Here is a 25,030-nt window from a genome sequence, read left to right on the forward strand (position 1 = left end):
GGTTGAAATAAAGGTATGGTAAGCTATGCAAAAAATAAAAAATAAAAAAGAGAGGAAAAATAGGAAAATAAAAAAGGATCTTGGAACTCAAACAATGCAAGCACCATGTGCTAAATATAGGAAAGAAAGAGTTATTGGCTCAAAGGTAAAAAGTGGTAGTTGCCAAGTGGTAGTTGTCATTACTCTTTGAAGAAGAAAAAATGGTGCATATGGTTGTGAGTTTGGGTGGATTAAATGTGACAAAGTTTTCCTCCAAACTGGGTTAGAGGAATTTCCTAAATATAGGAAAGAAATAGTTATTGGCTCAATTGGTAAACAGTGGTGGTTGCCAAGTTGTAGTTGTCATTACTCTTTGAAGAAGAAAAAATTGTGGATATGTTTGTGAGTTTGAGTGGATTAAGGGTTAGTTTGGCAACCGGGTTGTCCCAGATACTGTGCATAATTTGACTGGTTGACCATCAAGTTTGAACTTTCAACCTCAAAATTTCACCCGCTTTTGACCATATTGCCCCATGCTTCTCCATCCTTCACCTTTTTATTTTTTTTCCTTGAAAATCCCCTTGCCTACCGAACCAAGCGTCGCCCCCCCCCGACGCGAGTATTGCCCCCTACTTCCCATATGAGTAACCCCACTCAACAAATGGAATCCAAAGGTAACATCAATACTCCACAATTAAGACAAAACCGTGATATGCAATATATAGGTTTACTGTTCCCCCTTCAAAATCCCCAATTCCTAAACAATTGTTACTCTTCAAATAGTAATCAAATACAAATACCCATTCAGTTCTTGACAAAAATTTGACCTCAAAACTGACAACCACGCTTCAACACAAATTTGAGACCAATTTGTGACATGAAAAAGGGGGTTTACGGGTTTCTACTATATAATTTCTACAATTCACCCAAATTTTGACTTTATGTTCGAATGCTCATTCAAAGAAAGCTACCAAATTCATCATTATTATCACACACTCTAAAACTTGAAGCCCAATAGGGAAGAAAAAAAGATTTGAGCGAGAGAGAGAAAAATTGCCTCTAGTAGTTGCCGAACTGAATCCTATTGGTTTCCTCCTGCCTTTGGTTATTACTGAAGAAGAGGGGAGAAATTTTGTCTTGTTGTGGGGGAGAGGGACTCGGGCATTGAAGGGGGACCAAAGGGTGTGAGTGAAAGTGAGAGGGATTCAGAAAAATGAATTGAAGGAGGGATGAGAGAGAAGGAAAGAAGAATACCCAAATTTTCTTATTCTTCTTCCTCCCTGTGCGTTGGCTGGGACTTTGATTTACAGAAAAGAGAAGCTCTGCTCCTTTATAATGAAGGAAAAGGAGTTCTCCCCTTTCTCATAGAGGGTGCGTGAGGGAGGGAGAGCGGGAGAGGTAAAGGTTTTCTAACAAAGGGGGTGAGCGACGAAGGGAAAGTGTGTAGGAGAAGAGTTTGTAGGCTGGAAAAGAAAATAAATGGGTAAAAAGATAATTTTACAAACTGGGTTTGGGGGTCAAGTGTTGGAAAGCATGAAATCAGATGTTGAACAATGTCTAGGCAGGCAACAAACTGGTTGCCAAACGCCACCTAAATGGGATAAAATTTTCGTCCAAACTGGGGTGGAGGAATTCCTTCAACCTAGTCTATAAAAGTAACATGTATCTATTTTTTTAATAACATGTGAGATTCAGATGAGTTTTTAATAAAATGTATTCCAACTTTGTCCCTGCGATTAAAAAAACATGTGCATCTCACATGTTCAAGGGACACATGTCACTTTTATAGACTAGGTTGAAGGAAATTTCTTCAACTCAGTTTGGAGGAAAACTTTGTCCGATTAAATGAGGCTCATTTAAAAAGAGGACCTCATATGACTATAAATAGCAATGGATTTCAAGCCTTAAGGGTATCATAGTGTAGGAACTCATAATGTGATGAGTATAGAATGTGGAATAATAAACGAGAGAGGAGAAAGAGACACAAGACTAAGGTGGTTCGGCATATAGCTTACATTCACACACTTAAGCCTTATAGGCTACATCTTATTTTTATTGAGTTATTGAATACATAGAATGCTCTCTCTAACTAGAAATGGGAACCATTGTGATGGGTGGAAATCAGCCCACACATTGTCTGACTGCGGAAAACGAGTGGTACCAACACCAAAAGAAATAAAATTTGGCAAAGAAAATGCCAAGGTAGTAACAAAATCTGACAAGCTTATGGTGGAAACAAAGGTAAAAGAAATAAGGGGTTTTGTGATTGTGAAAACAATCCAAATCAAATGCTAAGAAACAAAACTAAAAATTTAAATCCAGAATCTAATAATCGGCATTAGCCTATTAGCTCTAATACCATGTTGAAACTCATAATGTGATGAGAATAGAATGCAGAATAATAAGCGAGAGGAGAAAGAGACATAAGATTAAGGCAGTTTGACATATAGCCTACATTTACACACTAAAGCCTTATAGGCTACGTCTTATTTAATTTGAGTTATTGAATACATATAATGCTCTCTTATTTATAGAGAGGATATGAGGAATGAAGCTTCTATCTTAGCAATGTGGGACTAGAGGAGGAGGCTTTTATACAAGCCAATAGCCAAAGCCTCTCCTCACTTTAGCCAATGGCCAAAGCCTCTCCTCACTTTAGTAAAGAGCTGAAAGAAAGAACGAACACGAAAGAGAACGAATTAGAGACAATTAGATTCAGAAAAGAGAATCAGTGAGCGTAGCGGTCTATTGAGATCATTAACCCATCCAAATAATTCCACACGTTGTGGGTACTGTACCTGTTTGGCAGCTTGACCTATCAAACTTGGAAAAAATCACAACTCTTTCAATTTAACTCTGAATGAGACAAAATTTATTTTAAAATTTTCTTTCTTCAAAGCCTTACAACATATCCAAAAATTATAGCAACCCAATGCTTTTTGATACCTTAAAAGTCTCTCAAAATTCGGTGGTTCTATTTGACTGGGATTTCAACTTTGACACTTGCACTTTCCAAAAATCATAACTCCTTCTACAAGTGTCCAAAACTCATGAAGCCACTTTTAAAATCTTCATATCTTGTCATTCTACAATACTGATAAGTGTCGAATATTGCATATTCAAGCCTTTTAACTTGCACACATCAATCCCTTAGTTACATTGTAATATAATGTTGTATTTTTTATTTTTTATTTATTTTTATGTTTATAGTCTTTTACAGGTTCTTAAGGAAAAATGCATTTATTCTAGTTTAAAATGCATTTAGAAGAAGCCACATAGGTCATGAAAAAGAATTGTGGCATGGGTCATGAAAGAGTGGCTTATAGTCTAGAATCCATCGAATTCCACTAATTCACAAAGACAAGTCGACTTATTTGTTTTCATTAAAAAAATAACATGCAAGTGGGTGGTTTCATGCCCAAGCCAATTTGGTGGAAGAAATTCGGTGCAAGTGAGCTAAAAAGAAAAAGCCAAGCCAAGAGAAATTCAAAGTGGGCCATTAAAGAAATGAATGCATGTGGACAAAACAAGGTTATCTCTTTTGCACCATTTCTTTTCCACCATTTTGGTGGTCATGTGAGCAAAAGAACATTATGGCCACTATTATGCACTCCACTGAACCAAAGCAAAAAGAGAAGTCAAGGAAAGTCACAAATCTAATATTTACAGAGACACTCGTCCGCTATTGTGTTTGGAGTGTGTTCGGATGAGAAACTACTTCAAGTCTCACCGAGACTTTCGTTTGCAGAATCATCTGAATTCGGTTAGAACAAGGTCATCACAGAGAAGCTCGTCTGAAGCGTGTTTAAACCTCGTCTGCACGAGGTCCTTACTGAGATCTTGTCTGATTCATCTAAATATTTATGTGCTTGCCGCTCAACACTTGTAGGTTTATTCTTCAACTCTCTCTCTCTCTCTCTCTCTCTCTCTCTCTCTCGTGTAAGCCTCTGCATTTCCTCAATCGTCTGTGCCTCAAATCCTCTAATCAATCTCTATTGTTATGTGCTTATCTCAGGTATGATTCCTCTAATTTCTTTCTGCATTTCATATTTTTGGGAAACTCCATAAGGCTAAGGTTCATACATTACGAGTTCGGGGTTTTTCTGTTGGATTTGGGGTTCGCTTGTTTGATTCTTATTGATGGTAGTTGGTTGGGTTGCATCCCCGTAGAATTTCTACGTTGTACTTAGGTCATTTTCATACTTGGAGTGCACCTCACATAGGTTGAAAGATTTTATGCACATCACGTGTTCGATAAAATTTCTAAATTATGCAAATTCCTTTTATTTGGTTCGTATTGCCTATGCATCTCATTTTCATGTTTCTATAATGCATTGCGGTCATATTACATATGGTTCATGGCATGTTTATCTTCAAAAATGTTTCATGGCTTTTCATGTGCTCGGTAAAATGCTTACATGAACTATGTGATGTTTTTGAGTTTCTATTTAGTATCACTACCTCACGGTTAATCCTAAAGCCCACATTTTCTGGCTGTATTGGTTTGTTTTATTTTTTATTTTTTGGTTCTCAATTTGTTTTGTAGAATATGGCTCGTGGTGTGCCATCCTCAAAGAAGCTACCTATTCGCTCTAAGACGAAGGCACAAAAGAGAACGGCACATGCAGATGAACTTGTCTCCGAGCCAGTTCCCGCTCCTGAAGAAAGGCCTAAGATTGGGTACCATTTTGGAGTGTGTCTATGATAAGCGCCGAATGTTGCACATTCAAGCCCCTTAACTTGCATATGTTAATTTCTTAGCATTGTTGTTTGTTTGATTTTGTATTGTTTTATTGTTTTCAGGTTTTAAATAAAGATGCAAGAAATTTCATTGATTTTGGGCTTGAAGCATACTTTGAGAAAACCTAGAAGATGTGGTTGAATCTAACCAATTCATGAAGATATGGTTAAGTTTAATCAAATCAAGGAAATGATTAAATCAAAATTTCTCAAATTGGAGTTAAAATCGGATTAGATTAAATTTCAGATTCTGCACATGTCTCAGTATTTTGACCATAACTTTCAGTTTAAGTATTGGATTGAGGTGAAACTAGCGTCATTTGAAAGCTAACTCAAAATACTACAAATCATTGGAATAGGATTTTCCTAATTCGAGCATTTGCAATACCGAAATCGTCCCGCAATATAAGAATGTAAATTTGGACGAATCCTATTCCGATTTGTAATAGGATTGCTTCCTAATTTGACTAGGAGACTGAAGTACGATTTTTCTAGGATTCCTAGTGCTTCTAGGGTTTGTTTTACACCTTATAAATAGGCCTTTAAGCATTGAAGAGAGGCGTGCTTTGTTTTAGATAGAACATATCTTCTTGGAGGCTTGGAGAGTTGAAGAGGAGATGAACATGGCAGGAGGCCATCCCAGCACTAGCATGAGCAACTAATTGTGTAATAGGGTGTTGATGTAGCCCTTTCAAAGTAACAATAGTTTAATTATATTTTAATTTGGATTTTTCAATATGCATGATGGTTGTATAACTGTGAAAATAGATCTTAATGTTTATATTAAATCATTATGAAATTACTCTCTTGTCTTAGAAAGTCTTTTATATTGATTGAATTCAATCCTTCATATTTTCTGTGATTATATGAATGATTGTTATACAACGGTTTTAACTGACACATGATCAAGAAGGTTTGATAGGCCATGCCTAAGAAAGGCGAATTACTTTACACCCTAGGTGTAATTTAGGTAGACAATTCGTACTAACCGAAGATGAGTTATGCTTATCCATTGATTGTGTGTAACTGATTAAGATATTTGATAGTCCATACTTAGGGAAGACAGACCGTACCACATCTAGAGGTTAAGCAGATTGTCCCTGCCATCCGTAAATGGATTATACTTATTTCTTAATTATGGTATTTTCTAGATTACTTGAGTAAGACGAGCCCTATATCATGCATAATATGAATTTTCCTTGTTAATTTATGATTGACCATTGTTATGCAGTTAGTGATGAAATCAACCCCATATTCTCTCTCTCATCACAATCTACTTTTGCTTTATTTTATGCATTTACTTTATAAATCCAAAAACAGACAATCATCTTTTAATTAAGTTATATTTAATTCTGAAAAACTTGATAATAACATCATTGCAGTCTTTGAGGTTCGAAACCCTCTATATAGTCTTATCCTACAAGGATTCGTCCTATTGCGAGTGTTAATTTTATTATTGATTGTTTTTGCACACAAAAAGACCACATCAATCTACCCATGATGCATTCTTTGATCAGTTTGAGGATCCGACTGTTATGGCAGAATGTGAGGTCAATTGCTCGAATCTTCAAGAGGAAGGGGAATTTCAATTCATCCCTTAGCTCTTCACTCAGCACAAATGGGAGTATTTGTGCTACCGCCTGCTCGCCCATATGTCAAACTTGTTCGTGAATTTTATGCAAACATCAAGGGGAAGGAGGATGAGTCTGAAGAAGAAGACGACCCTTTGCACTTGGTTACTCATCTTTGTGGTGTCATGATAGAAGCACTTGGGAAATGATTGCCGAAGTCACTGACATTCTGATCATCGATGATCCCTGCTATCCTCCCATCCAAGGCTGTCATGTCCAAGGTCTTTACTTCTGTTGATTCTTACAAGCATTGGCATTTCTGCCAAAATGTGCTCTCGATTGGGAAGCTGGCACACCTTGTGAAACTAGTTGCTCGTATTATGATGCTCAACATATATTCGATTGATCATCATTTGGATTTGGATCTTCCCCGAGCAAGATTTTTGTATGTGCTACTCACGGATGTATCAATTGATTTCTCTTCAGTCGCTATACCCCTTATGGAGGCTGCTTTCTTTGAAACAACCATGTCCTTGCCTTTTGGAAGCCTCATCTCGCGCATCATTACCAAATTTGTCATGGTACTGGCCACTGAACCAAAACTCAAGCCTCTTAGTCCATTCTCTCGAGCAACTGTGCGAAGATCAATTGCTCAAATGTGTGTTCACAACCAAAATATGGACATTGATGAATTTCTAGCACCCAACAATTCAGATGGGACATCTTAGGATGTTGGACCTTCTGGGGCTCATAGTGCTACAACACATGTATCTCTAGCTAGTGTGATGGAGAAGCTAAATTTGATGGGTATTCACATGGAGCATTTTGACACTAAGCTTACGGGGATTCAATCGATAGTATTTGCACTTACAAACGTAGTTACTCAATTGAAGACTCAAGAAGCTCCTGTGACGTCCTACATTGCCTGGGTATGGAGATGGAGATGTGCTTATATGTATACTTACACCCTTTATGAAAACAATGCGTTTTAAAGCCATGATGGTCATGATCCCATCAGAACTCTATAGTTAAGCGAGTTTATGCGAGAGCAGTACCAGGATGGGTGACCTCCTAGGAAGTCTGGTTCGGGGGAGCCAAAAGCGGATCATATTGTGTGTCAAATGGGTGGAGTGTTACAAATAGTATCAAAGCCATTGCCCAACCTGAGATAAAGGAGCGTGCACAAGACCATGGGGTCGCTAACGGGCACTCGCTGGGAAGCCAAGAATGGGCTAATCCCATAAAGGTCGCCAGCGAGGACGCTGGGTCCCAAGAGGGGGTGATTGTGACGTCCTACATTGTCTGAGTATGGAGATGGAGATGTGCTTATATGTATGTTTACACTCTTTATGACAACAACGCATTTTAAAGCATGATCCCATCATAACTCTGCAGTTAAGCAAGCTTATGCGAGAGTAGTACCAGGATGGGTGAACTCCTGAGAAGTTTGGTTCGGGAGAGCCAAAAGCGAACAATATTGTGTGTCAAAAGGGTGGGGTGTTACTAGGGTTGGCAAAACCCGTCAACTTGTAATGACCTGCCACCTGATTGGCCTCCACCCGGACACGACCCATTTAGCTAAATGGTTGGAAATCTCCAACCTGGACACGACACACTAAAATTAGTGGTTACCGTGTCAACCCGGAGACAAAATCAGAGCATGAGAGAGTGAGATATTGGAGACGGAGTGAGAGGGAGAGGGAGAAAGAGACGCGAGCTGAGAGAGAGGGATGCGGCGGCGACGCAAGAGAGAGAGGCGAGGTTGACGAGCGACGGCGTGTTAGGGTTTAATATGAGGAGTTAAACCTAAGAGATGGAATTAGGGTGAGAAGAAAGGAAGAAGAAGGAGACGGCTAGGGTTGGGTTGCAAAAAGAGAAAGGCGGGAATATTCTCGATGAAGTGAAAATAGATTTGCAGCTTATTCAATAAAGTTGGACACGTGGAGCACATTTCATGGAGGTAAAATCAGCTGGCAAGAATTATTGATATAATGCTTAATAGCTGTATCAAGGTAAAAAAACATGCAGTTTTGGGAGTAAAAGAATAAGAAGGAAGCTTGTTATGGGTTGCTGAGTAAGCTTGGGTTGAAATGTGCTTTTAATCTAAAGGCTGCACATGTGGGCTTTTTTTTAAAAAAAAAATTATTTTTTTAAATAATTTAAACGAGTGTCACCCTCGAGTTGAGCCCCCAAGAACAAAATAAACGGGTTGAACCGTTTATGACCCAAACCCGGTAACTTCGTATCGTGTTTGTGTTAGGTTCGTGGGTCATATCAAAATTGCCAGCCCTACACAACTCCACTTACTCTAAGCTATCGCAAGTACAGTTGGATGTCACTTTTGTGATGAAGAGGTGGCTGAAGAAAATGAACAGAGTGCTACCACCACAAGAGCTCGGTCATTTAGAAAGGTAGTATCTACTGCAAAGTCACCCTCCAATCTAAAGCTTCGGATGATCCAAAGGACAAAGTCTAGCCCCTCTGTCTCTCGTGCCAAAAAGGGGAGTGACGAAACTGCTGTTATGTTTTCTTTAATTTATTTTTTTTGGTATTATGGGTAGGGGTGTAAACGAGCCGAGCTTGGGCTGTCTAGGCTCGGCTCATTTATTTTTGGGCCAGGCTCGAGCCCGACTTTGTTGCTCGAGCTCGGCTCGACAGGGTTGGAACCCTATTCGAGCTCGAGCTCGAGCTCGTCAATTTTGCTTGAGCTCGAGCCCAGGCTCGAGCTCGAGCTCGACTGTTTGTTTTTTTTTTGTTTTTTGTTTTTGGTAATTTAAGTGTATTAGATTACAAAAATCATCCATACAGAATATTTTGCACCTTAAAATACTAAAGAAAATTAACAAACATAACGGATTAATGTCAACCTTACAATTAAAACTAACAAAATCAACTAAAATGCTAAAGAACATTAAACAAACAAAACAAATTAATCCCAACATTACAATCATCCACACATAATCAACTAAAATGTTAAAGAACATTAAACAAATATAACATATTAATCTCCATCTCACAATTCCATACATAATCAACTAAAATTTTAAAAAATAGTTATTAATGATAATATATATATTTCTTATATGTTTTTATATTAATATATACATATATTATATATATAATATATACACACACATATGCATAAATAATTTTTTTTTTTTTTTTTTTAAAAAAACAAAGGTATATAATATATTTGTTATTATTGAGTAAATAAGTAATGTTGATTATATATTCTTATTTGTTACTTGATAAAAAAATATACGAGCCGAGCCTAATAAGCGAGGCGAGCCTTATACGAGCCGAACTCACGAGCTTAGTCGAGTCGAGCCGAGCTTGCTTCGTTTAATATTCGAGCCAGGATTTGTGTTCACGAAGCGCTTCATTTAATATTCGAGTCGAGCACGAGCCGAGCTTATACGAGCCAAGCCCGAGTTTGCTCGCGAGACGCTTCGCTCACTTAACAGCCCTAATTATGGGGTGTACAACTTTGGCAAGCCTTTAAAAACTTTGTTAAATTATCAAAAGTTTCATGTATGATAATAAATATATAAATATTAACTAATCTATTGAAAGGCATACTTTTATATATATATAATCGAGTTAACGAGTCGGGCGAGCTAGGCAAGTCGAGCTTTAAATGAGTCGAGCTCATAAGCCCCTGTCGAATTAAATCAAGCTAGTCGGGTGTGTATCACTAGTTAATCGAGCGGGTTTCAATAGCAATGAGCGAGTTTGTACTATGTCGAGCTCGAGTTCAGATCGAGCTTAACCGAACGAGTATCGAGCGGGCTGTCAAGTGTATCGGCTCGTTTACAGCCCTATATGGAAGCACTTCATATCATTTCTTGATCCTAGCATATCTCTCTTATGCATGTGATATTCTTCAATGATGCAAGCTTTTGTAAACTTCTTAACACTCTTTTTACAGCTTTGGTGGACGTAAATTTGAGCATGCTTTGAAGCATGGATCAAAAGTAGTCTCTTCATAATAGTCACGCTTAGGTGGTTTGTGGCTGGCGTTAAGAGGAATGGTAAGAGTCGGCTATTTTTGTTTTATGCTGACTAGTTTCTTTTTCTTTTTGTTGCAAACGGTCAATTTTTCCTCCTATTGATCCCAGTCAATATTGGAAATGCTGTCTAAGTCTTGTTATTTAGATTTAAACCATAGAGAAATGATAAAAATCATTCTTTCAACATCTCCGTTTAGTGAATGAATGAATTTACAATTAAATTTTTATGGAACCCACATTAGTCTACAAATTCAATGATGAATCTATTAGATTTGCAAAAAAAGATGGTTAAAAGATGGTTGAGAGAATAATGTGTAACATGTCTCTAAACTGTATGTGTTGGAAAGGTTAGAGAATGATTTGGGTTACAATCTTTTGAGCTGATTGATAATCTTCCTATGCTTTAACTTTGTTGATGGCAATAGAGGTCAAACGGTATTGAACACACATATGCAAAATGATATATCAAGATACACTCAAATGTCTGCTTTTATGCTCCTTACTGTAGTGAAGAAGGGTCAATGTTCTGGCCTAATCTGTAATTTTAATTTTTAGAGATATGGCCACGTCATGTTTTTAAGCATTTAATTTTCTGTTCTAAAGTATTCCTGTAAGTTTCAAGAGAAACTATCACTCAATAAATTATCACTCCATACGCCCATATACTTGCAAGTTGCATGAACCCTGCTGAGAATTAAATGCACTCCTTGTGTCTCACTTTGTACGTCTTGGTTTGAAATGGCTCAATTATTAACAAAATGATAAAAATATAGTAATCTTTCTCAAATATCCTTTACATTATATTAGAGGTGACACAATTTTCAATAACAATATTGTTTACCTTAAAAAGGGTATAATGGAAAACTGAATAAGTAAAATTTCACCTTTTGAGATGAACATTAGGGCATTACATTTTGGAACTCCATGAATTAACATTTTCTATGTTTCTAGTATGACTTAATTCATGGCAACAAGGGCAACAAATCTGAATATGCAACTTTGACATGGTCATCCATGCACACCACATCATGTTATTGGCCTGACGTGTAAAAGAAGAAACCTAGTAGGCCTCTTGTTAAAAATTGAAAGCAATATTAGGAAAGAACATCCCTAACACAATATTATATTGAATTTTTGGACATTTCATCCATGATGTGTAAAAAAGATATCTCAAAAACAATGAGTGTGGTTTATTGAATAAGCACAATTCTATTAGGTAGAAAATGGAAGAACTCTCAACCTTCCAAAAACTCTATCACCATCCGGATCAGTACTAAAAATCAAGGTGGAATTTTCACACCGTTTCCGATATTGTGCAAGAACAAAATGTATAAATATTGCTGCCAAGTTCAATTGCCCAAACTAACTTACAAGGCCCCTTTGTTTGAAAACATCGAGCATGGCAGCACCAATCTTTGCAGGAGACTCTACCACTGTAACCCCAGCTTCCCTTAGGGTGTTGATCTTATCTTGCGCTGTGCCCTTCCCACCCGATACAATAGCTGCATGTGCAGAAAACAGCAAATATATCGACTCCAATTAGTTATACATATTAGTAGTATGAAATAGTTAAAATGGATATAGAAATTAGAACACTTCTCAATGAGAGAGGTTCTAATCAATTTCTATTGACTCATATTGTTTAGAAAAATGCTATACATCTCAAATTTGTTTCCCAAAATTTAGTTCCCAAATGATGTGTCACAATTTCAAGAGTTAGTGACACACTTCCCAAAATAATAAATCTCATGAGATGGTGACACATCATTTGAGAACCAACTTTGGGGAAACAAATTTGGGATGTGTAGCACTCATCTATTGTTTAATGACATACTGAGAATATGAGAAATGCTAAGTTTACAAAAAATTTTATAAAGTGATGTGGCACAACATGATTGGGAATAAGATAAATCCAAATATTGAGAAATTCAATCATGTGGTGCCACATCACTTTGTAAAAGTTTTTTTTGTAAAACTTTTTGTAAGCCTAGCATTTCTCTTTATCATTGGCTGGTGTAGTGTGTTTTAAGTGACTTCCTATGTTAGTTACTTAAGAAAAAGAAAAGAAAAACTACTTAAAACACACTATGTTAGCCAACAATGTAAAATGAGTGTGAAGGGTGGCATTACTCCAAGCACAAATAGCAAAACGAAAATTTAACTAAAAATTGTTAACTTATAGATTAATTGAAACACAAAGTTCAAATAAAACACTATTCAAGTTCAATTGTTCTCTGCATCACCAGGCAACTGCAGCCAAAAATGCAAAAACCTTTTTTTTTTTGGCTACTAAACAATACAACACAAGATGGCCAGCAGAGCCTCCACTCCTTTTACAGATGCATTAACAACTAGCAGTTAATCTCCCCTTAATTAGACTCTTCCTCTTGTGGCCCCCCTAAAAAAGTTATAGAAAGGATTTCCTTCAATTATATTCCTGAGTTTACTGTCAGTCCAACTTATACTCTCCTATCCTCAATTTAGCCTGTAAAGCAGGTAAAAAGGCACCCAAGGATTCCACTCCCAATCTTGCAGTAACATAATAAATCTATCCCTTGTAATTTTTATTGCAGATCACAAGTTAAAAATGTACATGTATCATGATTCCTTACAAATAATATGCACTGCAATTCAATGTATTCAAATCAAACAATCATATTTAAGCATTTTCAAAGTATTATACCTCCAGCATGACCCATACGACGGCCAGGGGGAGCAGTTAGTCCAGCAATAAATGCAACGATTGGCTTCTCAGTCCCACTTTCCTGTTTGATAAGTTTTAGGATCAGTTTAATACTCATACTGACAAACAAGAAATGCTGAAGCAGTGATGTATAGAATCTACATGGTGTGGACTATAACTTTTTTAATTTTCAAAGCAAAAAGTAATCAACTTAAGGAAACTATAAAGAGGCATCTTGTACAAGATTGTACAAGGTATACCAAAAAACAAAAAAGCCAAGCATGCCAAGTAGAAGAAAAAGAAGAAAGAAACTATGGAACAAAAACAAAAATCAATCTTATTAAAAGCATAAGGTACCCCTAAGTACACCAGAAGTATACAAAAAGAATGATCTAACTAGAAAGGAAAAGGCGAACAAGGACATCATCATAACTAATTGACAAAGGGGACACAAATGCCGCAGGCTAAAGATACAATGTATGAAAGAAAGAGGATACAAAATCCTCCAAGGACCTCTCAAAGTTCTCAAGGCACCTATTGTTTCTTTCCCTCCATAAACACCAAATAAGGCAAGTAGGCACCATCTTCCAAACCGCAGCACTTCTCAGCCTTTCAGACAATCACCAACAAGCAAACAAGTCGATAACCCGTTTAGGCATAACCCAAGACATCTTGAAACGACTAAAGAGGGCACTCCACAAAGCGGAAGCTACCTCGCAATGAAGAAGAAGATACTCCACCATCTCCTCATTCCTCTTGCACATACAGCATCTGTTCATCACAATAACATGCAGCTTCCTAAGATTATTGAAGGTCAGGATCTTTCCTAGCGCCGCCGACCACGCAAAATAGCCACCCTAGAAGGAGCTTGCGTCCTCCACACACTCTTCCATGGAAAGCAACTTCAAAACAAGCCAAGAAGTAAAAGAATGACTTGACCTTGAATAAACCTCTTTTGGAGGAGACCCACCACAGTTTATCTTCACAACCTCGTTTGACTATGACTGAATGCAATACCTGGAGAAAGGAAGCTAAGACCTCCACCTCCCAGTCATGCACCTCTCTAAAAAAACTCACATTCTATTGATTGGATCCACCCAAAAACTCCAGATTAGCAACAACAGAGGCATCCTTTGCACAAGCAATACCAAATAAAACTAGAAATGCTACCTTAAGAGCCGTATCTCCACACCATAGATCATGTCAAAAGCTAATCCTAGTCCCATCCCCCACCTCAAGCCTAGTAAAGCCTGAGAATGTCTCCCACCATTTTCTGATATTCTTCCAGGATTCCTATGCCCTGTAATGCTATAAGAACAATACTTTATAGATATTCTTATAACAACATTTGTATCAAATAAAGCTCAGTACCAGCAGGATAATTTTTAGCCCACTTCACCCACATAATGTGGTGCACATATGATCTCTTTTATCCCTTATGAATATATTATAAAACTGAATTAAAAAAAACTTTGGTTTATCGTAAGGCCTAGTTAGAAAAGACCACAAATAGAACCCAAGGCATAAAACATGATTCAACGTTTTTCATAACCACACAACCCCAAAGATAGAAAATACAAGCAACCATAACCCTCTAGCCACTAAACAAGTGACGAAGAGGATGATACACAATCTCATCACTGCTCTCGTACATGCAACACGACTCCACAATAATCTCTTCTTTTTTCTTTTTCTTGTTTTTTTGTTCTTTCATTCTTTCTTTCTAACACGAGGAAATTTAAAGGTGAAGCTTTTGGATGACACCTCAAAGCATATCCTTATATGCTTCGAATACCTCTTATTTCATTTTGTTTGTTTGCATGGAGAGGAACAATGTAAAGGGGTAAGTAGCGAAGGGAGAGGTAAAATCGAAGAAGAGAGTGACTCCATGCCTATGATGGTACCACCGTCCCTCATGTGGTGCTCATGGAGAAAGAGAGAGAGGAGTTTTTTTTCAGAGATACTAAAAGAAGAATCCTTTTCATGGAAAGGCAACTAAAGTATGGGAAAGTGCCAAAGTTTTGTAAACTTAAGAAACTTTCAACAATTAAAGGGGAAATAATACATATTAGGAATTTTCAATTTTTTATTGGGGAAGATACATATTATCCTCTTGTAGGTAGGCCATAAAACAGAACCTCCTTAAACTTTAGTATGTAACACATGAGTAAGGTTCAAAATTTTTAAAGTCAATGTGTACATAGCACAATCACATTACACCACATGCATTAATTGTACACTTTATCTGCACTATCATCCTATATAGCTAGATAATGATGACGATCAGCCTGAAAACTTGACAAATTAACTACTGTGATTTAGGTTTTTAACCTTGATTGAATATGTGATAGTACCAGGAAAGCTGTAAAAAAATTCAGCAACACTATTTATAATTGGTTAATGGGTAAATGTGTAACATCTATGTCAACTTTCATACTTTGGACATGACCATGAGGGTATTCGGTGTTGCAGCCTAATCACAAGAGGTAAAATGTATTTCCCCCCTTTTCTTTCTGTGAGGGGTGGGGCTTCAGGGGTAGGAAGGCATGATTAGATGATTTCAACAAAATAGTTGGAAGGTACTGTTATCACTGGCACTGCATACCTTTATCAATGCAGCAGCATCCTCTTCTGCAGTTCCACCTATCTCTCCAATAAGTACGATACCTGACACGCACAAAGCATATCATTATTTGATCATCTGCACATGATTTTCCTGACTTTCAACATAAAGTTTTAAACTCTATCTCAGATTATCAACAGAACTGAAGCATGAGGTGTCTAAAGAAGAGTAAACACAATAAAGATGCAATGGACAAAAGAATACATCAATCACAAGTCACTTCAACCACCTTATTTAAATATAAGATTGAAAAAAAAAAAATTCTTGTGCAATCAAAGAAAATTGGATAAGATACACTATTACAGCAAGAAATTTTACCAACAGAGTGCACAACTTCATTTAGGCCACAGCAGATTAACTATATCATCACCTTTGTACAATTTCAAGTCTATCAAGTAAGCAAAACAAACTTGAACCTAAATACTTTAAAGTATAACCTAGAACAGTATAATACATTAAATAACGATAACACACTTCTGTAAGACAAATGACATTTTGACTCATTTCTGAGTAATGTACTTTAAAACAGTACACCAAGACAACCAAAAATCTTATGGGTGATAGACAAGCTCGAAACAAAAGAGATAGATGAGTGTGTCGAAGAGAGAGAGAGAGAGAGAGGAGAGTTGACAAAACTATTGTTAATGTCTAAAAACAAAATATACAGCACCTAATAATTTCCACAAGACCAAGAACTACCCTAAAACACTCAAGAAGTTGGTTTAGTTTGATTTAAAATTTATTTAATTTTAGGAGTCACGGGTACTTTATGATTTTCAGCATTCATATGTTCCAATAATGGATTTAAATAACTTGAGTGGACCTTGATCAAATGGTCTTGATGTTTGCTGCCCAACTAAACCAAACTATAAAAGGACTTGGACCTAATGGGTTTTGGATACTAAGCTCAAACTCAAGTAACTTTTTAACTTATTGAAATGTTTAACTTGTTCATAGTACACTTTACTTCACGGTGCCCTAGTATTACTGATATGTTCTTTTTAGGTTCTTGGAGGGGAAAAAAATTATATTTGTATATTTTTAAAATGTTTATGCTTGTATACATTACTTGCTTGGTTAGTATTACAATGCAAGACACCATAAGCCTCCATAATCATGAGAAGATGATGTTCCTACCACATTTCTGTCTATTCCTTCACTAGGGACATTACATTAAGGAAGTGTCCCACTCTGATTCTTTGGTGTCAATTTTTATTTAATCTAATCTTCGGATTTGGAAGATCTCTCCTAGTATTTTGAGTAAATTGGTATTGGTGTTTGAAAGGGATATATCCAAACTCGATTGGACTTGGACCTAGCAAACTTTAACTACTAAACCAAAGTCAAGTAATTTTTCCATGTAATCGCTAAAATATCATATGAGCTTGTTGAAATGTTTGGGAGTGTCAATTACCACCCAACTAAACCTAGCACTAGGACTTGTTATCAACAACCTCAAATATTTCAGCAATGTTGCATATATAATTTTCCTTCCCTTTAGAGATCTAAAAAGAACATATCAATAATCCTGCTACAACCTAGGTTTCTTGAGTTTGGGCTACAAACTTTAACTACTAAACCAAAGTCAAGTAATTTTTCCATGTAATTGCTAAAATATCATATGAGCTTGTTGAAATGTTTGGGAGTGTTAATTACCACCCAACTAAACCTAGCACTAGGACTTGTTATCAACAACCTCAAATATTTCAGCAATGTTGCATATATAATTTTCCTTCCCTTTAGAGATCTAAAAAGAACATATCAATAATCCTGCTACAACCTAGGTTTCTTGAGTTTGGGCTACATTGTTTTTTTTTTTTTATAAGTAATCAGCAGACTTTATTAAAAGCGTAGGCGCCCCAAAGTACACTGGAAGTATACAAAGAAGATCACCTAACTAGAAGAGGAAAAACGTACAAGGAAATCATCAAAGCTAATCGACACCGGAAAGACAAACGCTACAGTTCAAAGATACAAAGTATGGAAACAATAGGATAAAATGTCCTCAAAGGACCTCTCCAAGTCCTCGAAACACCTATTATTTCTCCCTCCATAAACACCCAAAAACATACAAGTAGGCACCATCTTCCAGACCGTAGCACTCCCCCCCCTACCTGAAGACCACCAACATGCCAGAAACTCGACAACCCTACCAGGCATCACCCACGATAACCCAAAGCAACCAAAAAAGGCACTTCACAACACAGACGCTACCTCACAATGCAGAAGAAGATGATCCACCGTCTCCTCGCTCTTCTTGCACATACAACATCTGTTCACCACAATCACATGTCGCTTCTTGAGATTATCTAAGGTTAGAATTTTGCCCCAAGCCGCTGACCATGCAAAGAATGCTGCCCTTGGAGGAGCCTGTGTCCGCCACACTCTTCTAGGGAAACCTCCTCCCTTCCGAACACGCCAAAGAGAAAAAGAGAGACTTGACCTTGAAATGTCCTCTTTTGGAGGGGGTCCACCATAATCTATCTTCAAAGCCTCGACTCACTCTAGCTGCATGCAGCATTTGGAAGAAAGAGGTAAAGACATCCACCTCCCAGTCATGAGCCTCTCTAGAAAAACTCACATTCCACTGATTGGACCCACCTATCATCTCCAAGTTATCCGCAACTGAGGCATCCTTCGCACAAGCAGTACTAAAAAGAATCGGGAAAGCGATCTTGAGAGCTGTATCTCCACACCACCAATCATGCCAAAAGCTAACCCTAGTCCCATCCCCCACTACAAATCTCGTAAAGCCTTTGAAAGTTTCCCACCCTTTCCTAATATTCTTCCGTAGCCCCACCCCAAATGCTCTTCCAAGCTCAACAGAACACCACCCTCCCCATAAGCTTCCATACTTCGAATCTACCACCATTCTCCACCAAGCATCTCTCTCCATCCCATATCGCCATAACCACTTCCCTAAAAGAGCGCGATTGAACACCAATAAATTCCTAATTCCCAACCCTCCTTACTTGATCGGAGTGCAAACCTGCGACCACTTCACCAAGTGGTACTTAAACTCTTCACCTATCCCACCCCATAAGAAATTGCGTTGAAGCTTCTCAATGCGCATAGCAACACTCACCGGAATAGGGAATAAAGACAAGTAATAAGTGGGCAGGTTAGTGAGAGTGCTCTTGATAAGGGTGACCCTACCCCCCTTCGACAAATACACCCTTTTCCAACTGGCCAACCGATGTTCAATCTTCTCGAAAACTCCATCCCAAATATGCTTGGACTTATAAGAGCCTCCCAACGGGAGACCAAGATACTTCACTGGCAAAGTAACGGCCTCACACCCTAAAATACCAGCTAACAACTCCACTTGCTCCACATTCCCCACCGGAATTAGCATCGACTTAGCTAAATTAACCTTCAAACCGGATGCAGCTTCAAACAACAAAAACACGCTCCACAAATAGCGTAACTGGGCGGGCGACCCATCAACACATCAAATCCAATCCAATTTTTTTTTTTTTTAAGTTTTAGCTGGCCATATATACTGACATCACACTTTCAACTAAAGTGGAGAACAAGTTTTTTGAGATTTTAAAAAGAAAACCATATTTGAACCTTAATTAAAGTAGAACCTAGAACACTATAAAATTAAATATAAATTTCACACTTTTATAAGATGAACTATATTTGTTGACCCATTTCTGGATAATGTACTTTAAAACTTTACACAAAAACGGCAAAAAAATCCCATAGCAGTACACAAGAGGCTTTGAGCAAACAACAGTGTTAGACAGAGACAGAGAGGGAGGGTTGACAAAATCATTTGAAAATGCCTAAACAATTTCTATGCTACCTGATGATTTCCATAAGACCCAATGACTTTAACGCCCAAGAATACTCCTACGCCTTTTCAGTTGTGCTGCATTTCTCTATATAAATTAACCCCGTAATATTAGACTATGTTACATTCCATATGAATACAACCATACACCCTAGAGGGTAATGAGCAAAGCCAGTGTCCACTACCAACGATTAGAGAGAAGAGAGAGACATACATGGCCTGAAATCTTTCCAACTCCCAATGATTAGTCTACAATAATTCACAAATTCTTCCTAACATTGTAAACTGAAAGGTACACTCAGAATAACCAAACAAACTTTTAATAAGTACTAAAATTTGACTAAAGAACAAAAAGACATAGGCCTAGCGCATGGGAAGCATTAAGAGATTCAAAAACTTCTTTTTTCTTTCAAAAAAAGAAAAAAATAAAACTAAGATCTATAATCACAAAGATCTAATAAATCCAAGAATTCATCATCAAAAAGAGATCAAATAAACCCAAGAAAGACAAGTAAAAACCCCAAACATTCTCATCCAATAAAATGAACACAAAGATACTGACTTCATTTTAAGCAAATGATATTTCAGATCCACGAAAGTCCTAGCATGCCTCTCCCTCCAAATACTCCACATAAGCCATAATGTTATGGCATTTTAAACAACATTACTCTACTATCTTAAAACGGCCCCCAAAACGCCAATAACTCCATCATTGATTTAGGCATTACCTAAAAAATCCCAAACAAGGAGAATACTAGCAACTATAACTCGCTAGCCAAACCACAATAAGGAAAAAAAATATTCAAAAAAAAAAACAATTCACCTTCTGTCTGAGGGTCCACTATGAACTTCTCAATGCAATCAACAAAGTTTGTCCCATTAAAAGGATCCCCTCCAATACCTACACATGTTGATTGTCCAAGGCCAACAGCAGTTGTTTGGAAAACCTGCAAAGTAAATAATCATAAACATCAAAACTATGAACAACTGGCTGAACATAGTACCCAAAAAACAGATAGACATCAAATAAAGATACAAGGTAATTCAAGGCATCTTCAAACCCAAATTGACCAAGTGGCTGAAATTTGATGGTCCAACTTTTCACAGGTCGTGTAATATGGCATATGTGTGTAGAAAAAATAAAATAAAATTGCTCTTGTTAGAAAGGTACAATATTTCAGCACAATTAGGGGTCATCTTGACAGAAGAAAATACTTCCATGACGATTAATTCTCATAAGCTCTCCATGAGTGTGAGATCAAGAGGGACAAAGCAAGAAATTCCATTTCCATAAGGAAAAATATAACACATTAACACAATACTACTGCTGTCGGAGTCAACTTTAAAGAAGTCACCTCAGCTAGGCCCCACAGAAGATCAATCAAGTAAGAATAATCACATCAATTTCTGAAATATAAATCAAACTACCCTTACAGACTTGGTCTCATAAGAAGGTACTCCATTTGGTCAAAATTAGGACTCACCGCTTCATAGGTTAATGTACCCGATCGGGAAACAATTCCTACACGACCAGGTTTGTGGATGTACCCTGGCATAATTCCAATTTTACATTCTCCAGGCTTGATAATACCAGGGCAGTTTGGCCCAATCAACCGAGTTTTAGATTGCCTGTTAATAGCAGCCTTCACTCGTACCTGAAACCATAAATAATAACTTCAAGGCCATTTTCCAAAAAACTTTGAAAAGCAAAAAGTAATTTGTAAATACTAGGCATGTCAAAAGATCAAATATGGCATGACCATAGTCTATAAATTTGATCAAATTTGTTATCTAACATCTAATAGATATCCGGGTATTGCAAACCAAATAATTATTCTAGCAGCTAGACATAACCCCAATGAAAATAAATAAATAAAAAAAAAAAAGCAGGATTAAAGAGTTCAATCTGAATCACGTAGATGAAAATATTTTAATGCCAACGATCCATTAGAAATATGAACCAAAAAGATTTTCTGTCCATTAAAAGAATAAGATATACCTTGAAAGAAAAAAATATCCCAATATAAGTTACTAAATTAGTCCAATTGATGCCATAAACAAGCACTCTTTAGTTAAGAAATGTAAATTGCTCTGCCTCAGTCAACAGATTTTGAGTTTCACTACATTCATCCTCTTTCAAAATAGAATCCTCTCACGTAAAATTTATTGTACCATATCATGTTGAGGGATCCCCTCCGTGATGCACACAACAAGATCCAACTCAGCTTCCAACGCCTCCAAAATAGCTGCAGCTGCAAATGGTGGAGGGACATATATGACTGAGGCATTGGCCTTTGTTTCAGCCTTTGCTTCTGCAACTGAGTTGAAAACAGGAAGTCCCAAGTGTTCTGTTCCACCTTTCTTTGGTGTCACACCACCCACCTAGTTAAAAAAAGTTTAAAAACAAAAAAAAAAATACAGATCACAACATTGCCCTTAGAAATTATAACTAAAAATAAATAAAAATGATATTATAACCAAATGAAAGTAGATACCAATTCCAAAACAGAAATATGAAAGAAGATGTTATATTTAGGCACTTAAAAAACACATTCATACAGAGTCTAGATCACAGGCTAAAAAACCTACTTCACTTTCCAACCCTTTTGTGAAGCAAAGTATCGGACTATTAAGAAGCCACAAGAATTTCAACCAAGAATAAACACAAAAACAGGGAGGTCTCACATGCATTTGAGCTAAAATGTATGACTCCCTAGTAGACATTTTAATTCAAGCAAAATAAAACTTGCAATTGATGAACATAATAATCCAGCCATTGTCACCCTGCACCATTACCCCGTAACCTCTACAATGCAACAAGTAGACAAAAATTAACGTAACCATTTTGCATGAATCCACATATAATTTGAAGGGGTTTCTACCAAACTCCTGCTAGAAACCAAAACAGATGGCATGAAGCAATGAAGAAAGGCCTATGTGTAGGCAAAACAAAGACCCAGAATCATATTGAAACTTTATAAAAAAAACCCTAATATATATAATAATTTATGGACCATAACTTGTTCATAAAACCATAGAAACGGTACTTAAATAAAAGAGTCCAACTATTAAAATGACTTGTAACTAAAAAAGAAATACAAAATCTCAGGGTTGTGAAAAGGATCATGCACAATAAATCATATGGAGTGAAAGAGAAGAGGTTCAATGCATACAAAAGCGACTAAATTGTGCCATTTGAGGTATAAATCAATTCTGAAAATGGGATTTCTTCACTAAATATGGTGGAATTTAAGTGAATTAAACAACATTTTAAAAAATAAATCGTATAAAATAGCACATAGCCCATTGAAATCTAAAACAAACTACCACATATATGGGAGAGCAAGAGAAAGATACCATTTTGGTGCCATATTCGATGGCTTGTTCGGTGTGAAAGGTGCCATTCTTGCCGGTGATGCCTTGGCAGATGACGCGAGTGTTCTTATCAACGAACACGGCAGGCGAGGGATGCGGAGCCGACCCGTATTGCCGAGCCTGAGCCGCTGTGCTTGAAGCTCTGCGGGAGGCGATCGAGCCGATCAGCTTAGCCACGGCTTGGCGACCCATGTTTTCAGTTTTGATCGGATTCGAGTCGTCCTTCCTCTGCTACTGCCGTCTCCGTCTCTCTCTGGTAAACCGTAAAAGGTTCGATGAGACTTTTTAAAATGGCTTGTTAACCTACGTCCCACTTGGGTTCGGTTCGGTGTGGCCTGAAATGGGTCGTCTCTTCACCGATCTCGGCCCAAAATGAAACCTTTATTTGAAAATTCGGAGCGAGTGTTTTCCTCGGCTGTAAAAAAAGAAAAAAAGAAGAACCTTTTGAAGTAAGAATTGCCAGTAAAGGACATAGGGTTTTTTTTTTAACTTGGCTTTTTCATTTAACCAGGCACGAAGTTAACATTTAAAGTTTGAGAGGGCAAAATTAAGAAATAAAAAAAATTGAGAGGTAAAATTTTAATTTTTTTTTTAAAATTGGCGAAAACATGATCCCTTGGGAGCACTGCGTCTAACTAACCAGAAGTGTTTAAACCTGTATGGCTATCTAATTTCCTTAATCTTTGACGTATTTGTGCCCATGCCCCTTATTTTTCTTGATTTAAAAATGTAGAATTCATCCTGCCGAACTTGTAATTTTAAAAGATGCATGTGGCCAACTTCCCATCGTCGCAGATTTGCTAAACACTTTCCCGCAAATTAAAACAAAGGAGGCTTAAAATGAGTGGTCGGAGACAGACGAAAGGAAAAAGGGGTACAGATTGGACCATGAATTGAACTTTAATCATATGTTTCCCGACACAACTATCTCCGTAGGGTTTTAAAAATTCATAAAAATTCTAGTGAGTAGGTGAATTCTCAACTGCTTATGGGCTTTAACTTTAAGAGCCCAACCAAGGTTAAGTACATTATTTCCAATGACCTCCATTGGCCCAACCTTCCTTGCAGCAAGTTTATTATACCCTCCCACAAAAACCTTTCCTTGCCCAACTTGTAATTTGAAAATTGCCGCAATATTGTCCTTAAGTCACTAGTTCAAGTTTCATCCCCCTTTCTCTCTTGTGCGGATATATCAAAAAAAACAAAAAATGAGCAATGTTTTGAATACTTTTAGGGCCTATTTGGGCGTGCGTTTAACTCTCAAAAAGACCGTTTGAAGAAAAAGTAATTGGTTAAAAAAATTGAAAGTCCTTATAAGGGTCTAAAAAGCAAAAAAAAATAAAAATTGCCAAAACGCACTTCTGGCAAAAGCTTAAAAATAATTTTTTTGTCAAAACCCGCTTTTTGACTTAAAACTCTATTTATCAAACACAATCTCAAACATTTTCTTAGTTGCGAACTTCTAACAATCATGTACAACTTTGCTAAACGTTCCCACGAATTAAAACAAGTCTTAAAATGAGTAGTTGGAGACGGAAGGGAAAGTAGTTAAACTAATTTAAACATATCTTTTCCAATACTCAACAAATTCATAGCACACCAAAAGCACCTCTTAGCCTCCTTTCATGCACGTAATCTAAGTCTTCCTATAAAAACAACCCAAGCCCCATCCTCTTCTCATCAACCTAATCTCCCCTCACACCAATGGCAACTCAAACCTTCATTCTACTCACCCTTTTACTACTCGGTGTCATCGCCCATGCAGTCGACTCCAATCAACCTGCCTCCTGCAGCTGCAGCAGCAGCACTAGTGCTGACGAGTGCCGAGCACTGGCAGCAGAAGATGCCATCACCATAGGCATCGGCGAGGTTGGCTACACCAAAGAATTCATCCTCCTAATCCCACGTCTTAAGGGTGCGACAAGGATCATCGCCGCCGCCGAAGGCAACCTTCATATCTGTGTGGAGGGTTTGATTGAGGGATTAGACAACGTGAGAAGAACGCTCCACAAGCTGAGAGTGTATATGAAGACGACGCAATCGGTTTCGGATGCCCATGGATTGAAAGACATGGTCGGACACATCATAGTTTCCAGCAACGTTTGCCACGCTGCGCTGAATAATGCAGATAATCTTGTTGTGCAGATACTTGACAAGAAGCTAGAAGACCTTGGATTGGTGATTGATAATGTGGTATCTCGTGTTTCTCAAGTCTCAACCCAACAGTAATTTGTTGAAGGAAAAACCCTT

At 37.4% G+C, this 25,030-nt stretch overlaps 1 protein-coding gene and 1 pseudogene across 1 annotated transcript; one reads left to right on the top strand and one right to left on the bottom strand.

The window, feature by feature from the left end:
* Positions 1-4,528: 4,528 nt before the first annotated feature.
* LOC148584606 (uncharacterized) lies at positions 4,529-7,709 on the top strand (annotated as a pseudogene).
* Positions 7,710-11,466: 3,757 nt separating this feature from the next.
* Positions 11,467-23,142, bottom strand: LOC132184456 (succinate--CoA ligase [ADP-forming] subunit alpha-1, mitochondrial). Its single transcript, XM_059598098.2, has 7 exons — positions 22,763-23,142; positions 21,578-21,787; positions 20,890-21,060; positions 20,229-20,352; positions 15,589-15,650; positions 12,984-13,065; positions 11,467-11,802 (listed from the first exon to the last, which is right to left on the bottom strand). Exons 1-7 carry the CDS (start codon positions 22,970-22,972, stop codon positions 11,663-11,665), a joined length of 999 nt encoding a protein of 332 aa, XP_059454081.1. The 5' UTR covers positions 22,973-23,142; the 3' UTR covers positions 11,467-11,662.
* Positions 23,143-25,030: the final 1,888 nt, after the last annotated feature.

This window comes from Corylus avellana, chromosome 7, assembly GCF_965113065.1.
Source record: "Corylus avellana chromosome 7, dhCorAvel1.hap1.2, whole genome shotgun sequence".
NCBI lineage: Eukaryota > Viridiplantae > Streptophyta > Magnoliopsida > Fagales > Betulaceae > Corylus > Corylus avellana.